The 19,289-nt window shown below is 38.9% G+C and overlaps 1 protein-coding gene across 1 annotated transcript; it reads right to left on the reverse strand.

The window, feature by feature from the left end:
* Positions 1–12,335, reverse strand: rs1a (retinoschisin 1a). Its single transcript, XM_051672905.1, has 6 exons — positions 12,215–12,335; positions 11,929–11,954; positions 11,708–11,831; positions 9,654–9,795; positions 2,446–2,641; positions 1–669 (listed from the first exon to the last, which is right to left on the reverse strand). Exons 1-6 carry the CDS (start codon positions 12,267–12,269, stop codon positions 517–519), a joined length of 696 nt encoding a protein of 231 aa, XP_051528865.1. The 5' UTR covers positions 12,270–12,335; the 3' UTR covers positions 1–516.
* Between the last annotated feature and the right edge of the window lie 6,954 nt (positions 12,336–19,289).

Genomic DNA, 19,289 nt, shown 5'->3' on the forward strand with positions numbered 1-19,289 from the left:
TTCCTTTATTCAAGGGCATTTCTTGAGTGAGCTACAAACACAATTAAACTACGTAGGCTTAAAAGTTAATACAAAAAGGACACTCTACGTCATTATTACAAACCACATGAGAAAACACAACACAACACAACATTCAATACACTTCCACGAGATCTCCCATTTCTCCTCAGATCTGCAAGTTTCTTTTACATCTCCAGAGTGGCCACCTCTGGCCTTGCAATGGACGCCCCCTTCTATATTTGATTTTCCAAAGCAGCAAACTTAAATATTTGTTGTTCTTAAACTGAATACAAAAAGACGCAAAAACATGTCTTTATATTTAAAGAAAAGGAAAGCATCTCAAACACAAAATGAATGTAACTCATAAACACATTTTAATTACTATCATTTCTTGATAATAATAAAAAGTTATTTTTAATAAGAGTGTGTGCAGTGATTGGGCATTGATGTTCACTCTGGCATGTTGTGGTACAAGAAAGGGGTGGTACAGGAAATAGTCAGGTGGTGTGCACCAGATCAAGTGCATTTATTCATGCAAAGTAGCAGCTCCATGCGGATGGCGATGCGGGTGTGCCAGCCCAACGGGATGATACGGATGTAACGTGCTATTATAGGTGGGCGCAGCAGGTTCTGGACTGTGGACGAGCGGTCAGAGTTTCCATAGAAGACCTGAGGAAAAAAGCAACAAGGCTTAACTGTAGAAAACAAATGAAACCAAGAACAAGACCTAAAAAGAAACTTCACTGCCAATGACTTTGACAGGACTTAATAGGCTATTTGTTTGACTTTTTTACAGCACTATTTGTAAAGTAAGACTTGAATCGATGTTCTTGCCAAACACTAGGAGTATATAAACTCAGCAAAAAAGAAACGTCCTCTCAATTTCAACTGCTTTTATTTTCAGCAAATTTAACATGTGTAAATATTTGTATGAACATAAAAAGATTCAACAACTAAGACATAAACTGAACAAGTTTCACAGACATGTGACTAACAGAAATGGAATAATGTGTCCCTGAACAAAGGCACTTGCACTTGCAAGTTCCCGGACATTTCTGGGGGGAATGGCCCTAGCCCTCACCCTCCGATCCAACAGGTCCCAGACGTGCTCAATGGGATCGAGATCCGGGCTCTTTGCTGGCCATGGCAGAACACTGACATTCCTGTCTTGCAGGAAATCACGCACAGAATGAGCAGTATGGCTGGTGGCATTGTCATGCTGGAGGGTCATGTCAGGATGAGCCTGCAGGAAGTGTACCACATGAGGGAGGAGGATGTCTTCCCTGTAACGCACAGTGTTGAGATTGCCTGCAATGACAACAAGCTCAGTCCGATGGTGCTGTGACACACCGCCCCAGACCATGACGGACCCTCCACCTCCAAATTGATCCCGCTCCAGAGTACAGGCCTCGGTGTAACTCTCATTCCTTCGACGATAAACACGAGTCCGACCATCACCCCTGGTGAGACAAAACCGTGACTTGTCAGTGAAGAGCACTTTTTGCCAGTCCTTTATGGTTCGGCGAAGATGGGTTTGTGCCCATAGGCGACGTTGTTGCCGATGATGTCTGGTAAGGACCTGCCTTACAACAGGCCTACAAGCCCTCAGTCCAGTCTCTCTCAGCCTATTGCGGACAGTCTGAGCACTGATGGAGGGATTGTGTGTTCCCGGTGTAACTCAGGCAGTTGTTGTTGCCATCCTGTACCTGTCCCGCAGGTGTGATATTCAGATGTACCGATCCTGTGCAGGTGTTGTTACACATGGTCTGCCACTGCGAGGATGATCAGCTGTCCTTCCTGTCTCGCTGTAGCACTGTCTTAGACGTCTCAGTACAGATATTGCAATTTATTGCCCTGGCCACATCTGCAGTCATCATGCCTCCATGCAGCATGCCTAAGGCACGTTCACGCAGATGAGCAGGGACCTTGGGCATCTTTCTTTTGGTGTTTTTCAGAGTCAGTAGAAAGGTCTTTTAGTGTCCTCAGTTCTTATAACTGTGACCTTAATTGTCTACCATCTGTAAGCTGTTAGTGTCTTAATGACCGTTCCACAGGTGCATGTTCATTCATTGTTTATGGTTCATTGAACAAGCATGGAAAACATTGTTTAAACCCTTTACAATAAAAATCTGTAAAGTATTTGGATTTTTACAAATGTATCTATAAAATACAGTGTCCTGAAAAAGGGGCGTTTCTTTTTTTGCTGAGTTTAGTATACTTACACATGTTTGCATCATCAGTGCCACATCTGACTTCACTACAGGTTGTAATATTTTAATTGTCTGAATTATTGAAGTGAAAATGTTTGTCCTGATAAGTTTCGGCATTATATCATCCAGGATATTTCTGACCTGCAGTAATGTATTGGATGTTGGGTAAATAAACTTACTGTAAACAGTGACCATTCATAATCCTTATTTTTCCAGGACTATCTGTTTGTCTTACCCTGTTGTTTCCGGTCTGGTCCTTGTAGTAGATCCAACTGAGTTTCTCATTGGTGCGGTACTGCACACTGTACTTTGTAATCCACTCATCAGAGTCACAGCGGCCCTGAATCAGGATACCTGAAACCACTTTGACTTCCTTCAGGTCAATTTGAAGCCACTGGTTGGTGTCCTGGAACTTAGACAGCCAGGCACACCTGTGACAGGAGAGAGAGATGATATAAGGGCCCTTTAAAAATGGCACTAGTTGCGCTGAAAAGAGAATAGTTTTGTAGATTTAAACCAAACAAAATTCCCTTTAATGCGGGTTCAGTCTTAGTAACCCACAAGAAGCTTTTTTCTATGTACTGTATGTACTGTAATAGTCATACAAGTAAAGCTCCTACCAAATTGAATGGGAAAGACTGAAATCTCCAAAACTGTTAGTAAAGATTACATTTTGATAACAAATGTCAAATCAGTAATAAAATCTGACAACAGTGGTGTCAATCTTTTCTTCTTTAGTTAAAAAAATTGGAAAGATTATGTATATTTTTACAGACTGGCCCTTTTTAAAACAAGGCAGGGCTTAAACTGCCTTCAAGTGCACCTGGGAAGCTCCTATGTCCGAGTTGGGCGTATGTTATTATGACATGTCACAACATTCAAGCCGGAAACAAAATAAGGAAGAAGCCGCACAACAATGAACATTGGCAAAAGCATTTTTTCTGTTGTACCAGTGGATAGACAACCTTAAACGGATAGTTCACCCACAAATGAAAATTCTCTCATAATTTACTGACCCTCATGCCATCCCAGAAGTATATGACTTCCTGTCTTCAGCAGATAACATTTGAAGAAAAATAGAAAAATATCTCAGCTGAGTAGTTCCTTATAATGGATGTGGATGGTAATACGATTTTTGATGCTCCAAAAAGCACAGACAATCAGCATTAATGTCATCCATACGACTCCAGTGGTTAAATTAATGTCTTATAAAGTGATACGATTGCTTTTGGTGTGAAAAAGATCAATATTTATGTACTTTTTAACTATACATAATTGCTTCCGGTAAGCAGTGGTATGCACGTTCAGGAGAGGGTTGAGGTCATGCTGTCTCTTAAGAAGTGACGCATGCGCGACACACCTGGATGAGCAGCGCTGTTTACAACTGAGTAGGAGGAATGCTGTAGAGACCGAATGGCGTAAACAAACTGAAGCAAATTTTAACACAGATGTCAGAAGATTTTGATTTGAGAGGAGAAGAGGAGATACAAGTTTTTGCACAGCCATATTTATTTGAACCTGAGTACTCTGATCAGGAGCACAGGGAGATGGACCAACAAGCTTCAGAGAGACAGAGAGCTCAGGAGACGTGGTGGTGCCACTGATATAAAAAGGCTCGTTTGAGATGAGCAAGTTCTGCGCAGAACCGATCACCGGTGATCAGCGCCAGGTGCATGCCAGTTAGAAATCTGTCCAACTTGCTGTGATGTCATGGTGACATATGCCAAAAAAGTCTTGTTGGATTTCTACAGCTGCGCAAACTGCAAGCATGGTGGGAAATGACTTGCTGACGACACAGTTTAATGCTCATTGGCTTAAACAACCGTGATGAGAAACAAATAACAAAAAGCACTGAAAACATGTAAAGTTTTAAAAGAACTTTACTTATAATGTAAGTAATATAATTATGGTGACTATGTATAAATACCACTGGTTCGTATGGTGTTGCACGAATAAAAGCAACCGTGATGTGATTTCGTTCTCTTCTAAAATGTTTGATTTTTTATCTCTAATATCATGTTTTATGTGTAGAAATTATATGTGAATATTCCCAACACTCTGACAGTGCGATCTCTGTATGGGATATGTGATTTTTATCATATTTTTGAAATATCTAAAATACGTGTCTTTATTCAACTAAAAATGGATGGAAAGACACGTCTTATTGGCCAGATTAAATAACAGGTACACTGAGTGTCTTTTTCATTATATTTATTTTAATTTTAAAGCAACAGAATTTAAATTATATCCATTTTATCAGCAACAGCGCATGAACGTGAATCCCGCGATATCTGCCTTTGATCTCAAAGGTGTCTGATCCACTACGAGAAGTGAAAATTGTCCGACTTGACAGCTCTTATTTCTCTCCTCCCCTGACTGCAGCCGTCTACTCTCGTCTACTTTCAAGGCGAGGCGTTTGGCATCTCAAATGAGCCTATATATAGAACTGGATTGCTGATGATGTCAAAACAGTGAAGCCACTGCGCCGCCATATTGCTATGCCCAAACATTCCAGTGTGCCCATTCACTAAATAGAAAATCATCTCATTTCAGTGACTAAAGATAGGATATTTAAACACAGACTTTTATTTCTAAAATCTGCCTGTACATCCCTACAATGCAAACATCCTACACATGTAATAATTTATTTATGCCAGTTATGTACACTGGTGGCCAAAAGTTTGGAATAATGAACAGATTTTGCTGTTTTGGAACGAATTTTTTTTTACTGATGTAAAAAACAGCACCATCACAATTTGAAAAAAGTCATTTTTGATCAAATCTAGACAGGCCCCATTTCCAGCAGCCATCGCTCCAACACCTTATCCTTGAGTAATCATGCTAAATTGCTCATTTGGTACTAGAAAATCACTTGCCATTATATCAAACACAGCTGAAAGCTATTTGGTTCATTAAATGAAGCTTAACATTGTGTTTGTTTTTGAGTTGCCACAGTATGCAGTAGACTGGCATGTCTTAAGGTCAATATTAGGTCACAAATGGCAAAAAAGAAACAGCTTTCTCTAGAAACTTGTCAGTCAATCATTGTTTTGAGGAATGAAGGCTATACCGTGTGACAAATGTAAAAAATAAAATTTGGTTCCTGGGTAGTAAGTGTTATTTCCTAATTGCCTATGCCTCAAAAGTATAGAAAATGGCTATTATTCCCCACAAACTTTGCTTTTGTGACCAGGACGGTGATATTTTGAAATTTACCTATTTTCTAGAACATTCCAGATAGATTCAGTGCTGTGTAAACTTGGAGTAACTTCTAGAACTTTCTAGAACTTTCCAGTAATATAAATAGTAGTATAAATACAGGGGCCTTAAGCCCACCAGTTCAGTTTAGTTCCAGCTGCCTAAGTGGATACACATCAAGACCTTGCTAGACGCCTTAAGTGTGATGAGTACGGCTGGGAGGTCATAGGAGACTTCAAAATGGTGGCATTCCTGATGGGTCTCCAAGGCGGTTTTACCAAGTTTCCCTGTTATCTTTGCCTTTGGGACAGCAGGGACACCAAGGCGCACTACCACAGGCGGGACTGGCCACAGCAGAAACGAGTTCTCTGTGGAGAGGAGCAACGTCAAGTGGGAGCCACTGGTGGACCCCCAGAAGGTGCTGATGCCACCACTGCACATCACATTGGGCTTATGAAACAATTTGTCAGAGCTCTAGATAAGGAGTCGCCAGCCTTCAAGTACCTTCAAGACTTCTTCCCTAAGATGTCTGAGGCAAAGGTCAAAGCCGGTGTCTTCGTCGGACCACAGATAAAGAAGATCCTGAAGTGCATTGAATTCCCCAAGAAGCTCACTAGTAAGGAGAAAGCGGATTGGAACAGCTTTGTCTAAGTGGTTCAGGGCTTCCTGGGCAATCACAAGTCCGAAAACTATGTGGAGCTGGTTGAGACTCTGGTGAAGAACTACGGCACAATGGGCTGTAGGATGTCCCTCAAAGTGCATATTCTTGATGCTCATCTTGATAAATTCAAGGAGAACATGGGAGTGTACTCGGAGAAGCAAGGTGAGCACTTCCATCAGGATATACTGGACTTTGAACGCCGCTACCAAGGACAGTATAACAAGAACAGGATGGGAGACTACATTTGGGGGCTGATTCGTGAAAGTGATTTACAGTATAATCATAAATCTCGAAAAACTACTCACTTCTAAATCTTTTGTAGTCATTTTTGTATTACTTTAGTATAAATACATGTTAATTTGGATTCATATGTTGTTTTTTTCTGACTTTATGTGAACGAAAAGACACAAATTCGCCAGTCTTCTCATTGGAAATAGGTACATTTCAAAATATCACTGTCCTGGTCACAAAAGCAAAGTTTGTGGGGAATAATAGCCATTTTCTATACTTTTGAGGCATAAGCAATTAGGAAATAACACTTACTACCCAGGAACATGGGGGCAGTGGTGGCTCAGCGGTTAAGGCTCTGGGTTACTGATCAGAAGGTTGGGGGTTCAATTCTACCCACTCAACACCAGTTTCATGTACAACAGTAAAGAGAAGACTCAGGGGTGCAGGCCTTATGGGAAGAATTGCAAAGAAAAAGCCACTTTTGAAACAGAAAAACAAAAAGAAAAGGTTAGAGTGGGCAAAGAAACACAGACATTGGACAACAGATAATTGGAAAAGAGTGTTATGGATCTTAACCCCATTGAGCTTTTGTGGGATCAGCTAGACTGTAAGGTGCGTGAGAAGTGCCCGACAAGACAGTCACATCTATGGCAAGTGCTACAGGAAGTGTGGGGTGAAATGTCACCTGAGTATCTGGACAAACTGACAGCTAGAATGCCAAGGATCTGCAAAGCTGTCATTGCTGCACGTGGAGGATTTTTTGATGAGAACTCTTTGAAGTAGTTTAAGAAGTTCTGAACATTTTTTGTTTTTTTTTTGTGCAAATTGTAATAGTAATTGTTCACGTTATTAATGTCCTGACTATACATTGTGATCAGCTAAATGCCACTTTGGTGAATAAAAGTACCAATTTCTTTCCATAAGAGCAAAATCTGTACATTATTCCAAACATTTGGCCGCCAGTGTATATCTATATTATCAAACGTATACAGTACCTCTAACAAACTTTATTCAGGCGAACAGATCACCTGAATGTAAGCAAGTTCAATGAAACTGAGGTAAGATAAAAACAGAGATTTTCAGAGATATTTATTTACAACATTGAAGTGTTCGTTCAGAGTTACTTGTTTCACATACGGTTAATGTTTTCATTTAAAAAGTGCATGTTTCTTCCGGTCACTTGCCTGAGAGCGTGCATTCTCTCTCTCTTTCTCTCTCTCTATCACACACGTGCAGTAGGCACACAGAGAATCAATGAGAGATACAAGCAAAGCAAAGATTATTGTGCTGATACGCTAGGTTTAAATGGCAAACGCACACATAATGTATGACATCTATCTATGTATGTGTAATGGTAACCAGCAAGTAGGTAGCTGTGCAGTGTGTAAACCTCACTCCCCTGGCCTCAAGAGGCGCATTAGCGACTGAAGCTAGAGGCTGTAGCCTTTAGCCTCCTTGTCAGCAAGCCCGCCTCCCATGCCGGAGAGCCTGGTTCGAATCCCACTTGGAGTGAGTCGAGCAGGATCGGTTGCATATAACTACAGAGAGCAGTTCAGTAGGAAAATAGGCAAATCCCAGGTATTTTATGCAATTTATAAATACCAGTCTGACTTTTAAAAAAAACCCTTTGAGGAAATAGGATGGGTTGTCACCATAAAACAAGCAGATATTACAGGTTTTCCTACTTACATTACAACTTGTGGAAAGTTTTACCGCGTCCAATGATGATCGTTGTGCTGCACTGATGAGCTGCACACCGGGACAGGTCAATGCTCTGACATCGTGATCGCTTATATCGTACAAGTATAATCCATAACGAGCAAATTAAACATTAATCATGATTGTCACTAGAGGGCTTAATGCAACTGCTATTTCGAGAGTTCAGAGATGGTGAAACGGCGGCTTTATCAGCTGTCAGTTATTGAGGCTCTGTGGCAGTTGGGGCACTCCAAGATAGCTGCTCGTACACTTCCAGTGGTTTCACCTCCTGCTGGCAGTTTACTGTTCCGTCAGCGATCCAGTTCTATATATATATTTATATCAGTGGGTGGTGCACATGTAGGCAGTGCCAGGCAATGCCAACAGAGGTTGCATTCGAACGTTGCCATGACATCGCTGGAATGACCGCGTGACCTCAGCCCTCTCATGAACGCGCATACTGCTGCTTACCGGACGCGATGATTTATAGTTAAAAAATACTTAAATATTGATCTTTTTCGCAAACAAAAGTGATCGTATCGCTTTATAAGACGTCCTATGGATGATGTTTATGCTGATTGTCTGTGCTTTTTGAAGCATCAAAAACCGTATTACCATCCACATCCATTATAAGGAACTACTGAGCTCAGATATTTTTCTTCAAATGTGTTCTGCTGAAGAAAATAAGTCATATACATCTGGGATGTCTTGAGGGTGAGTAAATGATGAGAGAATTTAGATTTTTGGGTGAACTAACCCTTTAATGGTTTGTTAATGCATTGTTTCTGGCAAATTATTAATTAAATATAACCCAGAATGGTCAGCCATAAGCTTTACATAAGTTGACTAAAAGCTCTGTCAACTGTAATAAAGCACTGAGATGTAAATAATTTTCAGCAAAATCACTGCATTCCATGAACTTTTATGTGGATTGGAATTGTCTCTGTTAGCACCTGCTGGTAGATACTGGAATAACACCATGTGATGGCAAAAAGCACATTTCTCTTTTGAAAAGTTGCCATGTTTTCTGGCTAAATACATTTGTTTCCAAGAAAGATTTGAATCTCAATTATTTAATTGCATTATAGTACATATTTTTCAAGTGACAGATTGTTTTATAGGGCTTTTAAAAGCATGAAATGCACTATTATTTTTCCCTATCTGTTGCCATTGACGAGAGATTGGTCACTTGACAAATGATCCCAGAGCTGAGCGCCCATGAACAACAGTGGCCGCCTCCAGATCGCGTACTTCCGGGGAACCCTGCGCTAGCTTAGCAGATGCCATTAAAATGAATACGAATGCTAACAGATAGCTCTTTCCAGGTATTTTAGAGCTCCTTGAACTCAGGTATCATCTAAAGTTCTGAGTTTCCCACTTTACTTGGTCCTTCGATGTGCTTGTAATTACAATATTTATGACTCCGCTTGAAGAGCACATTAGAATCCTACAGATGCCATATTGAGTGTTATCATTTTTCTCATTCATTTCAAGAGTACCGTCTGGTCCTCTTCTCACTGTCACAGTCCAATTAGAATGGTTATCTGCTTATGAAGTAATACAGTTTACAAGCAAATAAGCAATATGCTTAAGAAAGATTCACTCAAAACCCCTTGTGAAAGACCAATATTCCAGGGAAAATCCAATCAATTTACCCGAATCCTTGGCTGTTGAGCCTCGCCTTGTTTGCAGTCCAGGAGGAGAACCAGCCTGTGTACTGGTCTTCATTAGAGCAGCTGATCTGATCTTCAGTCACAGACCCAGCCTCGAAACCCAGAGGTTTATGGTAAGGGCACTCTGAACAGAAAATCGAGAGTAGATAGATATGGTTAATATCTCTGTTCATAAAACAGTTAGTTCTGGTCCTCTATTATGACTGGACATGAGGCATTCCAAAACTGCTGGTATTTATTATAACAGTACTGGGACGCTTCAGTTTGTATCATTCCGCTTTCTCACTATCCATCTTTTTTCTGAACGCGGAACTATTCCACAATTCTTAACAGCAGCAGGTTTTTTTTTTTTTCATTTGGCTTCACAGTGCAGATACTTTACAGAGTCGCAATGATGTCTTTTGACTGCCTTATCCGAGTGGGTAGATGACGTGAAGCGATGGCCCGAGATTAGTTATGTTTACATCATTAACTACTTCAAGTTTTTATGATGGCCAAAAACTGCACAAGTTGAGCCTGAACTCAATGTTCTCCATCGGGATTGCTCGTTTCGCTAGTTATTACATTGCTTCTTATGGAGTCTGGAAACAGAACACAGTCCAGTGGCAATCAGAATCATCATGTTCAGTGGTTGGTCAGAAAAACTGTGGATAAAGGCAGTTCTGAATGATACAAATCTATTGACAGGCCCATTCAACAAAAGCCTGGAGTCTGACATGTTTGATACGGGGGCTTAATGAAACATTAATCACACGGTCAAAGAGATTTCTCTGGCCCGGCTGTGTTACAGAGAAATGGACAAGGGTTAAGCTGGCGGATCTGTAATTCCTATGCATGCACTGTTCTGCTCGTGACTGTACAATCCCAAAAGCTGTGCTTTAGTTCCCCATAGAGAAAGATCAACATCCAATAAGACGCTAGGTTGACAGATGGTCACGTTCCACACTTAAGCTCTAGTCCCACATCATTTTTTTTTTTCCTTCTAGGATTTTATCAGCAATTGATAAATAACACATAATGCCCATTTTGGCATGCACTGACATTTAAAAAACGTTCTCCTTTTCATTCTAATAAATTTAAGTGTATAATGCAGCAAACAACAGGTTTGAGGAGAGTTGTGATTCAGAAATGAGGAATCTAATACTGAAATTCATCCGTGGAAATTCAAGGAAGTCTTTTTAAGAGTCTATGTTACGTGACAGTGTCGACATTTTTGCTAAATAATATTACGTGGTTCATTACACGTATCACGATGAAATTTCCATTTGAACCCAGACAGTTCCTTAAATTGTTTTCATTGACATGCACCTGTTTTTATAATAGTTTGACTGACAGGTCCTATTCTGGGCTTGGTAATCTCAACATCACGGTTCTCTCCTACTGGAACTAATGGGATTATGATCCTGCACTCTGTCTATTTCTGTGATTCCTACTCTCACTCCTTTCTCTTTATTTTTCTTCCTTTCATTTGATCCAAACACACTGGTCTCGGCAGACTCTGAACATGAGCGGTTGTGTGTAAATGGAGCATGTCTGCCCTGTGGTGCAGTGCCAATAGGACGCAGTGATGGAACACATGGCCCAGGTGAAGCTGCAACCAAATGATTAATGACTTTCTGCTGTGCTGCAGGCGAGGGCTTGTCCGGGCGCCAGCTCATTCGCACATGCCCTGCCTTCTGTTTCCAAAGGGCAACAAATAGTGCTAACTAATCCATCCGTCTCAATTCTCAAAGAGTCAGTGTTAGAGCAAAGTTTCATTAGGAAGTTCTTCTGATAAAAAAGGGCAGGAAGGATTTTGGTGGTTTCTGATTTGTAATACCTATTGATATCATGACTCTTAGCTGGTAAAAACAGTAAAACTATTTTTTTCTTTTTCTTTCCTGAACTTGATTGGTTACATACATTGTCAGACACATTTTGAGCCAAAATGGTACAACATGGAAAAGGAAGATTTTAGAGTGTGATTCATCCAAACTATGGAGTCAATAGACAAACAAAGCAATGCAATTCATGTTTCAGTCACTTGTCTTTCTCACCTGGAATGCAGTCCATCTCCTGTGCCCAGTTTGATCGAAAACCTTTGGAAGGCAGCTTGCTCGATGGATCATCGCATTCACACTTGCAGGTTTTCTCAGCCCATGTGTCATTGTCCTCACCGTCCTAAGCACAGATGTGAACACGGTCAGTATTTGTTAACCGTACTGAATGGATTGTCTTGTAATTGTCACTAATAACAATATCTAATGTGTTCATTTACCTCTTGAGCTTTCAGCCCAACAAAACCTGGACAAAACACAGAGAATGGAGGGAAAGTTGAAGAGCGACAATTGCTAATATTTCATTAAACTAAGCGTACAATTGAAATGTCAATAATATTTAGCTACAAACACCTTCATTCACAATAATTTTGCCTTTATGGTTAGGAACATATTTTTTCATTTCTATTTTTTTTTAATCTTTTTTTTTTTTTTTTTGCATTGTCAATGTTTCAGTGCATTAGTTCTGCAAATGTAGGTAAAATACTGGAACACAATAGCACATACCTTGAGTCACCAGCAGGATGGCCAGCAGTAGCATGTGCTGCAGTCTGTACTCCATGATAGCTTATTTTTCAAATGGTGGACTGCACTGATATTAAAGGGTCTGGATTACTGTAATCCACAGAGCACTAATGGCCTTATCTAATGCCCTTTACCTCAAAGCTCCTCCCTTTACTGCTGAAAGCTAGTTTGACATCGTTCACATCCCAGTCCAACCCGGAATTGTCCCAGACTATAAAGCCGGATGGTCACCTTCTGTGACCCAGTTAATGGTTCAATGGATGCAATTAACTCAATTCAACTTCTCCAGTAATCTCATGATGCATTTCATTACATGCAGTATGTCATAAAACGGAGAGACAAGATGAAGGTTGGTCTCAATAGTCAATAATTCTGGCTGTTTCTCTTCTTTTAAGAGTCTCAGTTTTTTCAAGCCTGATCTCATGAAAATTATGTGACTGTCACGACAGTTCCGAGGTGAAATATCGGCTGTGTGGCGATAAATGTGAGTTAAACATTCTCCCAAACAGATGAGATTTTTAAGGTTAATGATCTATCGAGTTTTCAGTCAACAAAACTGACCTCCCTACCCTAAACCTTAAACCTATACCTAACCGATAATGTCATAAAAAGAAAATGTGAGATGAAAAACACAATGATGTCGTTTTGTGGTGCTCCAACGACACTTTCGACTCAAGTGTCGACTCTTCTGCTCTTCAGGACTTGTACCACGGTCCTTTGCATCACAAGTGCAACGCTCTATCAGTTGAGCTACAGCGCAATTTAATCATGCTTGAACAAGCTTGTAAATGTAGTTGGTTATGTAATTCAAACATTAAAATGAGTCATGCGCTATAGTAAAAGTGTTTAGATGTTACAAGATAGCATTGTGTGAGGAACGGTGTTTATGAACTAATCCTGATTGGATGATCGTTTTGTTAGTCAACTATGAATTTCACACCAGTATTGTCAAGCGGATAGGGTTAGGACACAATCTGGTGCACATTCTTTAATGTTGACTCTTGAACTGTCTCTAATCCTAAAAACAGCCTAACATCTATAAGAACAGTCTTTCAAATTAACTTGAGTAAAACACCGATGTCTTTCCAAGTACATTTTATGACAGATTCAGAAGTCCTGGACAGGCAAGTCAATTGTTAATCTGACGGAATAAACCATTTTGTTCCTGAAAGATTGTAAACCTTTGGCCTTACACAACTTTAAAATGGCGTTAGTTGGCACAAAAACTGCTGTACACTCTAAAATGCTTCAGCAGTTTCAAAATTTAGATAATGAATTGTCTAAATTGGAAAGGAGAGACATGTGATCATTAAATGCTTGATGCAAACTTATTTGTAGTATAAAAAGGATAGTTCAACCAAAAATGTCAATTCTGATATAATTTACCCTCCCTCAGTCCACTATCTAACACACACACACTTCCTATGACAGGATCAAGTAATTTAGTCTTAAACTAAGTCTTATGTTTAGGGTATGAAGCATGAAATCCAGTGGTCTACTAGTGTCCCACTGGTGTCCCTGGCCCCGCAGTTCGATCTCTGACCATCTGATGCATATTGTACACAAAACTGGAAAGCACTTTCTCAAGCTGGCAAGCTCTGATCTGATTGGCAGGCTTTATGCAACATCTAAGAGTTAAGGCACACAGGGTTATTCATTTGTTTAGTTTTTTGGTACAATGAGCATTTTTGAAGAATAAGTATTCACTGCGAGAGAACGCAAACTATTGTGGGGAAACATAAAAATGTTATACTAGGGAATGCCAAACTTATCACGAGGGAACATAAAACTAATTGCGAGGGAACAAAAACGATTGTGAGGTAATGTAAACTATTGCAAGGGAACGTAAAATTTATCGAAAGGGAGTGCAAAACTATCACGAGGGAACTCAAAACTATTGCGGGTGAACTCAAAACCATATTGCGAGAGAATGCAAACTATTCACGCAAATTTTGTTGTAAGGTTACGCAAACTATGGCGGAAAAACGGCAAACTTTATTGGGAGGGAACGCAAAACCTAGCAAAGGCCATTGCAACAGTTTGCTTTCCCATGCAAAACTTTTTGTGAGAAAACGCAAACTTGCGAGGGAACGCAAAGCTTTTTTTGGGAGAACAAAGTGTTTTTGCAAGGGAATGCAAAACTATTGTGAGGGAACGTAAAACTTATTGCGAGGGAGAGTAAAACTGATTGCAAGGGAACGCAAAACTATTACGAGGGAAAACCTTAACACAAAACCTTATTGAGAAGGAACGCACACTACTGTGGTGGTTTAACTCGAGGTTACAGTGAGACACTTACAATGGAAGTGAATGGTGCCAATTTTTGGAGGGTTTAAAGGCAGAAATTTGAAGCTTATTTTATAAAAGCTCTTACATTAATTCTTCTGGTAAAACTTGTGTATTATTTGAGCTGTAAAGTTGTTTAAATCGTTGTTTTTACTGTCGTTTACACCGTTGTCATGATAACCGAAGTTGTAAAATTGGATGTAACTTTACACAGAAAGGGTAAGTAAACTATTTTATCACATTAAAATCATGTTAACATGCATATTGTTTATGTCTTGTCGCTATACTTTTGAAACAGTGAGTATTTTAATGTTTACGGATTGGCCCCATTGACTTCCATTGTAAGTGTTTCACTATAACCTCGATTTTTGCTTTTTATAAAGAAAAGGAGGGACGAGTCATTATGGCACAAATGCTGTCGATTAAGCTTAACTTGTATTGAACCCAGAATTTTCCTTTCAGCCAAAACTTCTCATGCAAACATGAACATTTGTCTGATAGTAAACTGAAAGGAGAGTTTAAAAGATTACACTCTACAAGGGGACAGCTTCTAGTCATTGCTTAAACTGTTGCAATAGTAGTTGCTCAAGTTATACAAGCCAGTGAAACGTATAACATAGAAAGCAATAACCAAAGATAAGAGTTTTGCAGTTATTGAAGAGGTCTGATATATTTCTTCTACTGTATTCTGGGCACTACACTGGAACCTAAATGATGCAATATTCCTGATTTCATAACCTCAGTCACTGAAGGAAATATGAGTGATGCTCTCTTTGGACGATAGATGCTACAAGCCAATATAAAACAAGCTGTCTGTGACTACATGAGTTAGTGTCTCAGGCAGGTATTTTTTGAAAATGGCAGTGAACCAAGAAACCATGAGAATCACCTTCACAATATCTTTCTATATATGTTTTAGGGCAAATAAAACCCTGCTCATTCAGTCCAAAATAAAATACTATTTCAAATAACTATCTGGCTTCATTAAGTTGTTCGCAGAAGTAGCCCTTGATTGTTTTCCGTATACTTTGGGAAACAATGACATTAGGAAATGGAAAACGTGCGTATAAGTGTGTGTGGCTAGGGGGGTGTGGTCATGTGTCTCTCTCTCTCTCTCTCCTCTGCTGCTCTGGTGAGCCTTACCGCTTTCCCTCTCCTGCAGACAGACACATGACCACGCACCCCCTTGCCACAGTGTGTTTGTGGTCTAACATGTTTTCATTTAAAAACGCATTGATTGAAAATGAAGACTTTTGAAAATGCTCTCTAGTTCCACAAAATTTGGAAACGATGGCATTTGGAAATAGATTTTTCAACTGAAAATGTATTAGTGTGGACGTGCCCTAATACGTTTTCATTTCAAAATGCATTGATTTTGCAACTTCTCTCATCCACACTAGAACGGAATTTTCCTCAACAGAAAACGGAGCATATTGAAAACGTTCTCCATTACTGCATACTTTGGGAAACAATGATGTTAGGAAATGGAAAACGAGTTTTCAACCGAAAACATATGAATGTGGTTGTGGCCTAATACATTTTTGTTTGAAAACGCATTGATTTTGCTACGTTTATGCCTCTCATTAACACTAAAACTGCATTTTCCTCCATTGAAAACATAGACTTTTAAAAAACGCTGTCTAGTTCTGCATACTTTAAAAACGATGACATTAAGAAATGGAAAACGAGTTTTTAACCAAAAACGTGTAAGCGTGGTTGTGGTCTCACACATTTTCGTTTAAAAACGCATTGATTGAAAATGAAGACTTTTGAAAACGCTCTCTAGTTCCACAAAATTTGGAAACGATGGCATTAGGAAATTGACTTTTCAACCGAAAACGTATTAGTGTGGACGTGCCCTAATATGCATACTTTGGAAAATTATGACATTAGGAAACTGAAAGTGGATTATTTTGGAGGTGGCCTTAATGCGGGTGTGTACATTACTACATTTACACCTCTCATCCACACTGGAACAGCGTTTTCCTCTATTAAAAAAGACTAAAAGACTTTCGAAAACACTCTCTAGTTTCACATACTTTGGGAAACAATGATGTTAGGAAATGGAAAACTAGTTTTCAACCAAAAACATATAAATGTGGATGTGGCCTAATACGTTTTGGTTTAAAAACACATTGATTTTGCTACGTTTATGGCTCTCATCAATAATAAAACTGCATTTTTCTCCACTGAAAACAAAGACTTTCGAAAATGCTGTCTAGTTCTACATACATTGGGAAACGATGACATTAGGAATCAAAAAATGTATTAGTCTAGACTGTGGAAGTGGCATAATAGGTTTTCGTTTGAAACGCATCAATTTCGCCATGTTTATGACTCTCATCCACAATGCTGTTCGAAAATAGAGAGTTTCGAAAACGCTGTCTCTAATACTGCGTACTTTGGAAAACGATGACGTTTGGAAACTGAAAACTGAGTTTTCAAATGAAAACGAATTAGAGTGGATGCAACTGAAATCAGTGTGTTTTCAACCGCAAGAGTATTCGTTTGGACGATGCCTTAAAAGTAGCCTTTGTTATATGCTAGACTCGAAAAACATGAATTGCATTCTTTTGCTTAAAACAAATATACACTGGGATAGGAGAGGGGTTATGTTTGGCCCTATTTTTCTCTTAGCATTATTCCATGCCACTTAATTTAAAAATAAAATAACATCTTTATAGCACTTTAAAAAAAAAAAAAAAAAAGGTGCTTATTTATAGATTTTTAAGCTGGATCATAGCAAACAAGCATATATTTCAGAAATACAGAATCAGCAACATTTTACATACTGACGTAGTTTTCATTTTGGGTTAGGAAGGTCACAGATTACTACTTGATGACGACCTTGCCACAGCTGGCAGCAACTAAACTATTTATCTTGGCAGTCGTGACAGCTGGCTGATGGGAGGATTACCTGGCACCGTGGAATCAAACTGTGCCAACATACTGTAGATCATGTGATGCCAAAGCATTTATGGGCAAGGTGTTCATTCATTTAAGACAGAATCACATTCTCATATTCGGGAAGGGTGAAATACTCTTAATAGGCAAACTGGCAGACTGCATTACTCAGGAAGAAAGTGTTTTATGTCACTATTAATAACCTGAAAGAATTCAACAAGAACAGAAGTGGTTGACTTTCAAAGCAGTTTGACTTTTAGACTTTTGAAAGAGCATTTAGGTGAAACTAAATTCTCTTTCTTACAAAAATCAATACAGTTTGTTATAATCATGAAAGTAAACAGAATAATTTGACGGAACATAAAGAGTCCAAACCAAAATGCTGAAACTGATTGCCGTGGTGCAAGTTGTTGTTGAAAAATATCTTTCTTATTCCACACTGAAGAAGTGCTGTGACAACAGAAATCAACACAGATAAGAACAGGTTATTTTGTGATGTATATGTTGAAATGGTTAAAAATATGGTATAGACTGTATTTCAATGATCGTGTAAATAGAACAAAAAATGTGCCATAAATGGAATCCAAATCAAATCATGTGTTTAAAAGTTTCGTTTTTTTTTTAATCAAACACTATATCAACACAAACACCTGTGAGAAATGTCTGTTTAAAGTGCACTGTTTATAAACAATCAAACAAAAACATATTAAATGATACATTTTACTAGATGTTTATTGAAATGAAAACTCTCTGTCACCCTCTTTGGAGGATCTTGTAAAAAAAACTTGTTGAAAAAAGTGCCTGTGGTGATAATCAGTGTAAATATATGTAAATAAAGCGTCATAATTTAAAGCTAAAGTGTGTAATTTTTTTCAATGATAAAATAGTTTTTTCTAGGTGGATTTCCCTGAAAAGTGTAAACATTGAGCATGTTTACATGCATGTTATCGGGGAAGGTCATAAACTGTAAAACAAAAAACAAAAAAAAAACGATAGAATTTTGTCCATTACACTGATTTCACGTTGCATGTAAACTAGAGGCAGACCGATATATCGGTTTTACAGATTAATTGGTGCTACAGTAAATAGTTGCTTTTTGGAACTATCGGTTATCGGCAAAAAAATCTATGCCGATACTTGCCGATATTTTTTTTACCACATCTTGTGAAATATGTATATGCAAAAACCTTCAGCTGCTGAATTCATAGACTATAAAAGGCTTAATTTAGTAAACACTCAAATTTAGAGAATTATAACGAAACCAGGTCTCCCTCATTTCAAAATAAGAGTCCCTGCTGTGTTTCGGGCTTGTTTATTGTTAAAATTCCCACATTATAATCTTATTTTTTTCTGGTTATTATTGGGCTTTTGGTTGAAAAATAAACTGCACCTGGGATTTGACTTATTTTGGACTCTTGTAGCCTCTATGCCAGTACCCGTCATAGGAAAGAAAGACTACGATTAAAAAAATACAATTAAAAAAAACTATCTGCCGAATAATCGGTTATCGGCCTTTTCCACTACTTTAGTTATCGGTATCGCAGGAAAACCTACTATTGGTCCACCTCTAATCTAAACACCTTTACCGAGGTTCTTTCCGGTGTTGTGCTGAAATCTGACTCCCTGCAAGATTCTTGATCCCGCTACCTGATTGGTCCTTATCCCTAAAGGCCACCCCTAAACATAAGGATACTAGGGAGTGAATAATCGGCACGACACCGTCTTATCTAATATGCATACACCTGTTTACGTTTTGACGTCCAAAGCAGAGAATAACCCAATGATTTCAAGTCTAATGTAAATGCAGTTTTCTTGCTTTGTCAGATTTTTTAAATAAGCAGATTGTTGCAGTTATCAATGTATTGGT

The sequence above is a fragment of the Myxocyprinus asiaticus genome, chromosome 35 (assembly GCF_019703515.2).
Source record: "Myxocyprinus asiaticus isolate MX2 ecotype Aquarium Trade chromosome 35, UBuf_Myxa_2, whole genome shotgun sequence".
NCBI lineage: Eukaryota > Metazoa > Chordata > Actinopteri > Cypriniformes > Catostomidae > Myxocyprinus > Myxocyprinus asiaticus.

Bases quoted from the DNA above. Each gene is read 5' to 3' on its own strand.
- rs1a (XM_051672905.1), bottom strand. From the start codon at position 12,269: ATGGAGTACAGACTGCAGCACATGCTACTGCTGGCCATCCTGCTGGTG. The intron at 9,796-11,707 runs GTGAGAAAGACA...TTTTCTGTTCAG, and splicing joins GGAGATGGACTGCATTCCAG to AGTGCCCTTACCATAAACCT. The intron at 2,642-9,653 runs GTAAATTGATTG...CTCCTGTCACAG, and splicing joins CTCAACAGCCAAGGATTCGG to GTGTGCCTGGCTGTCTAAGT.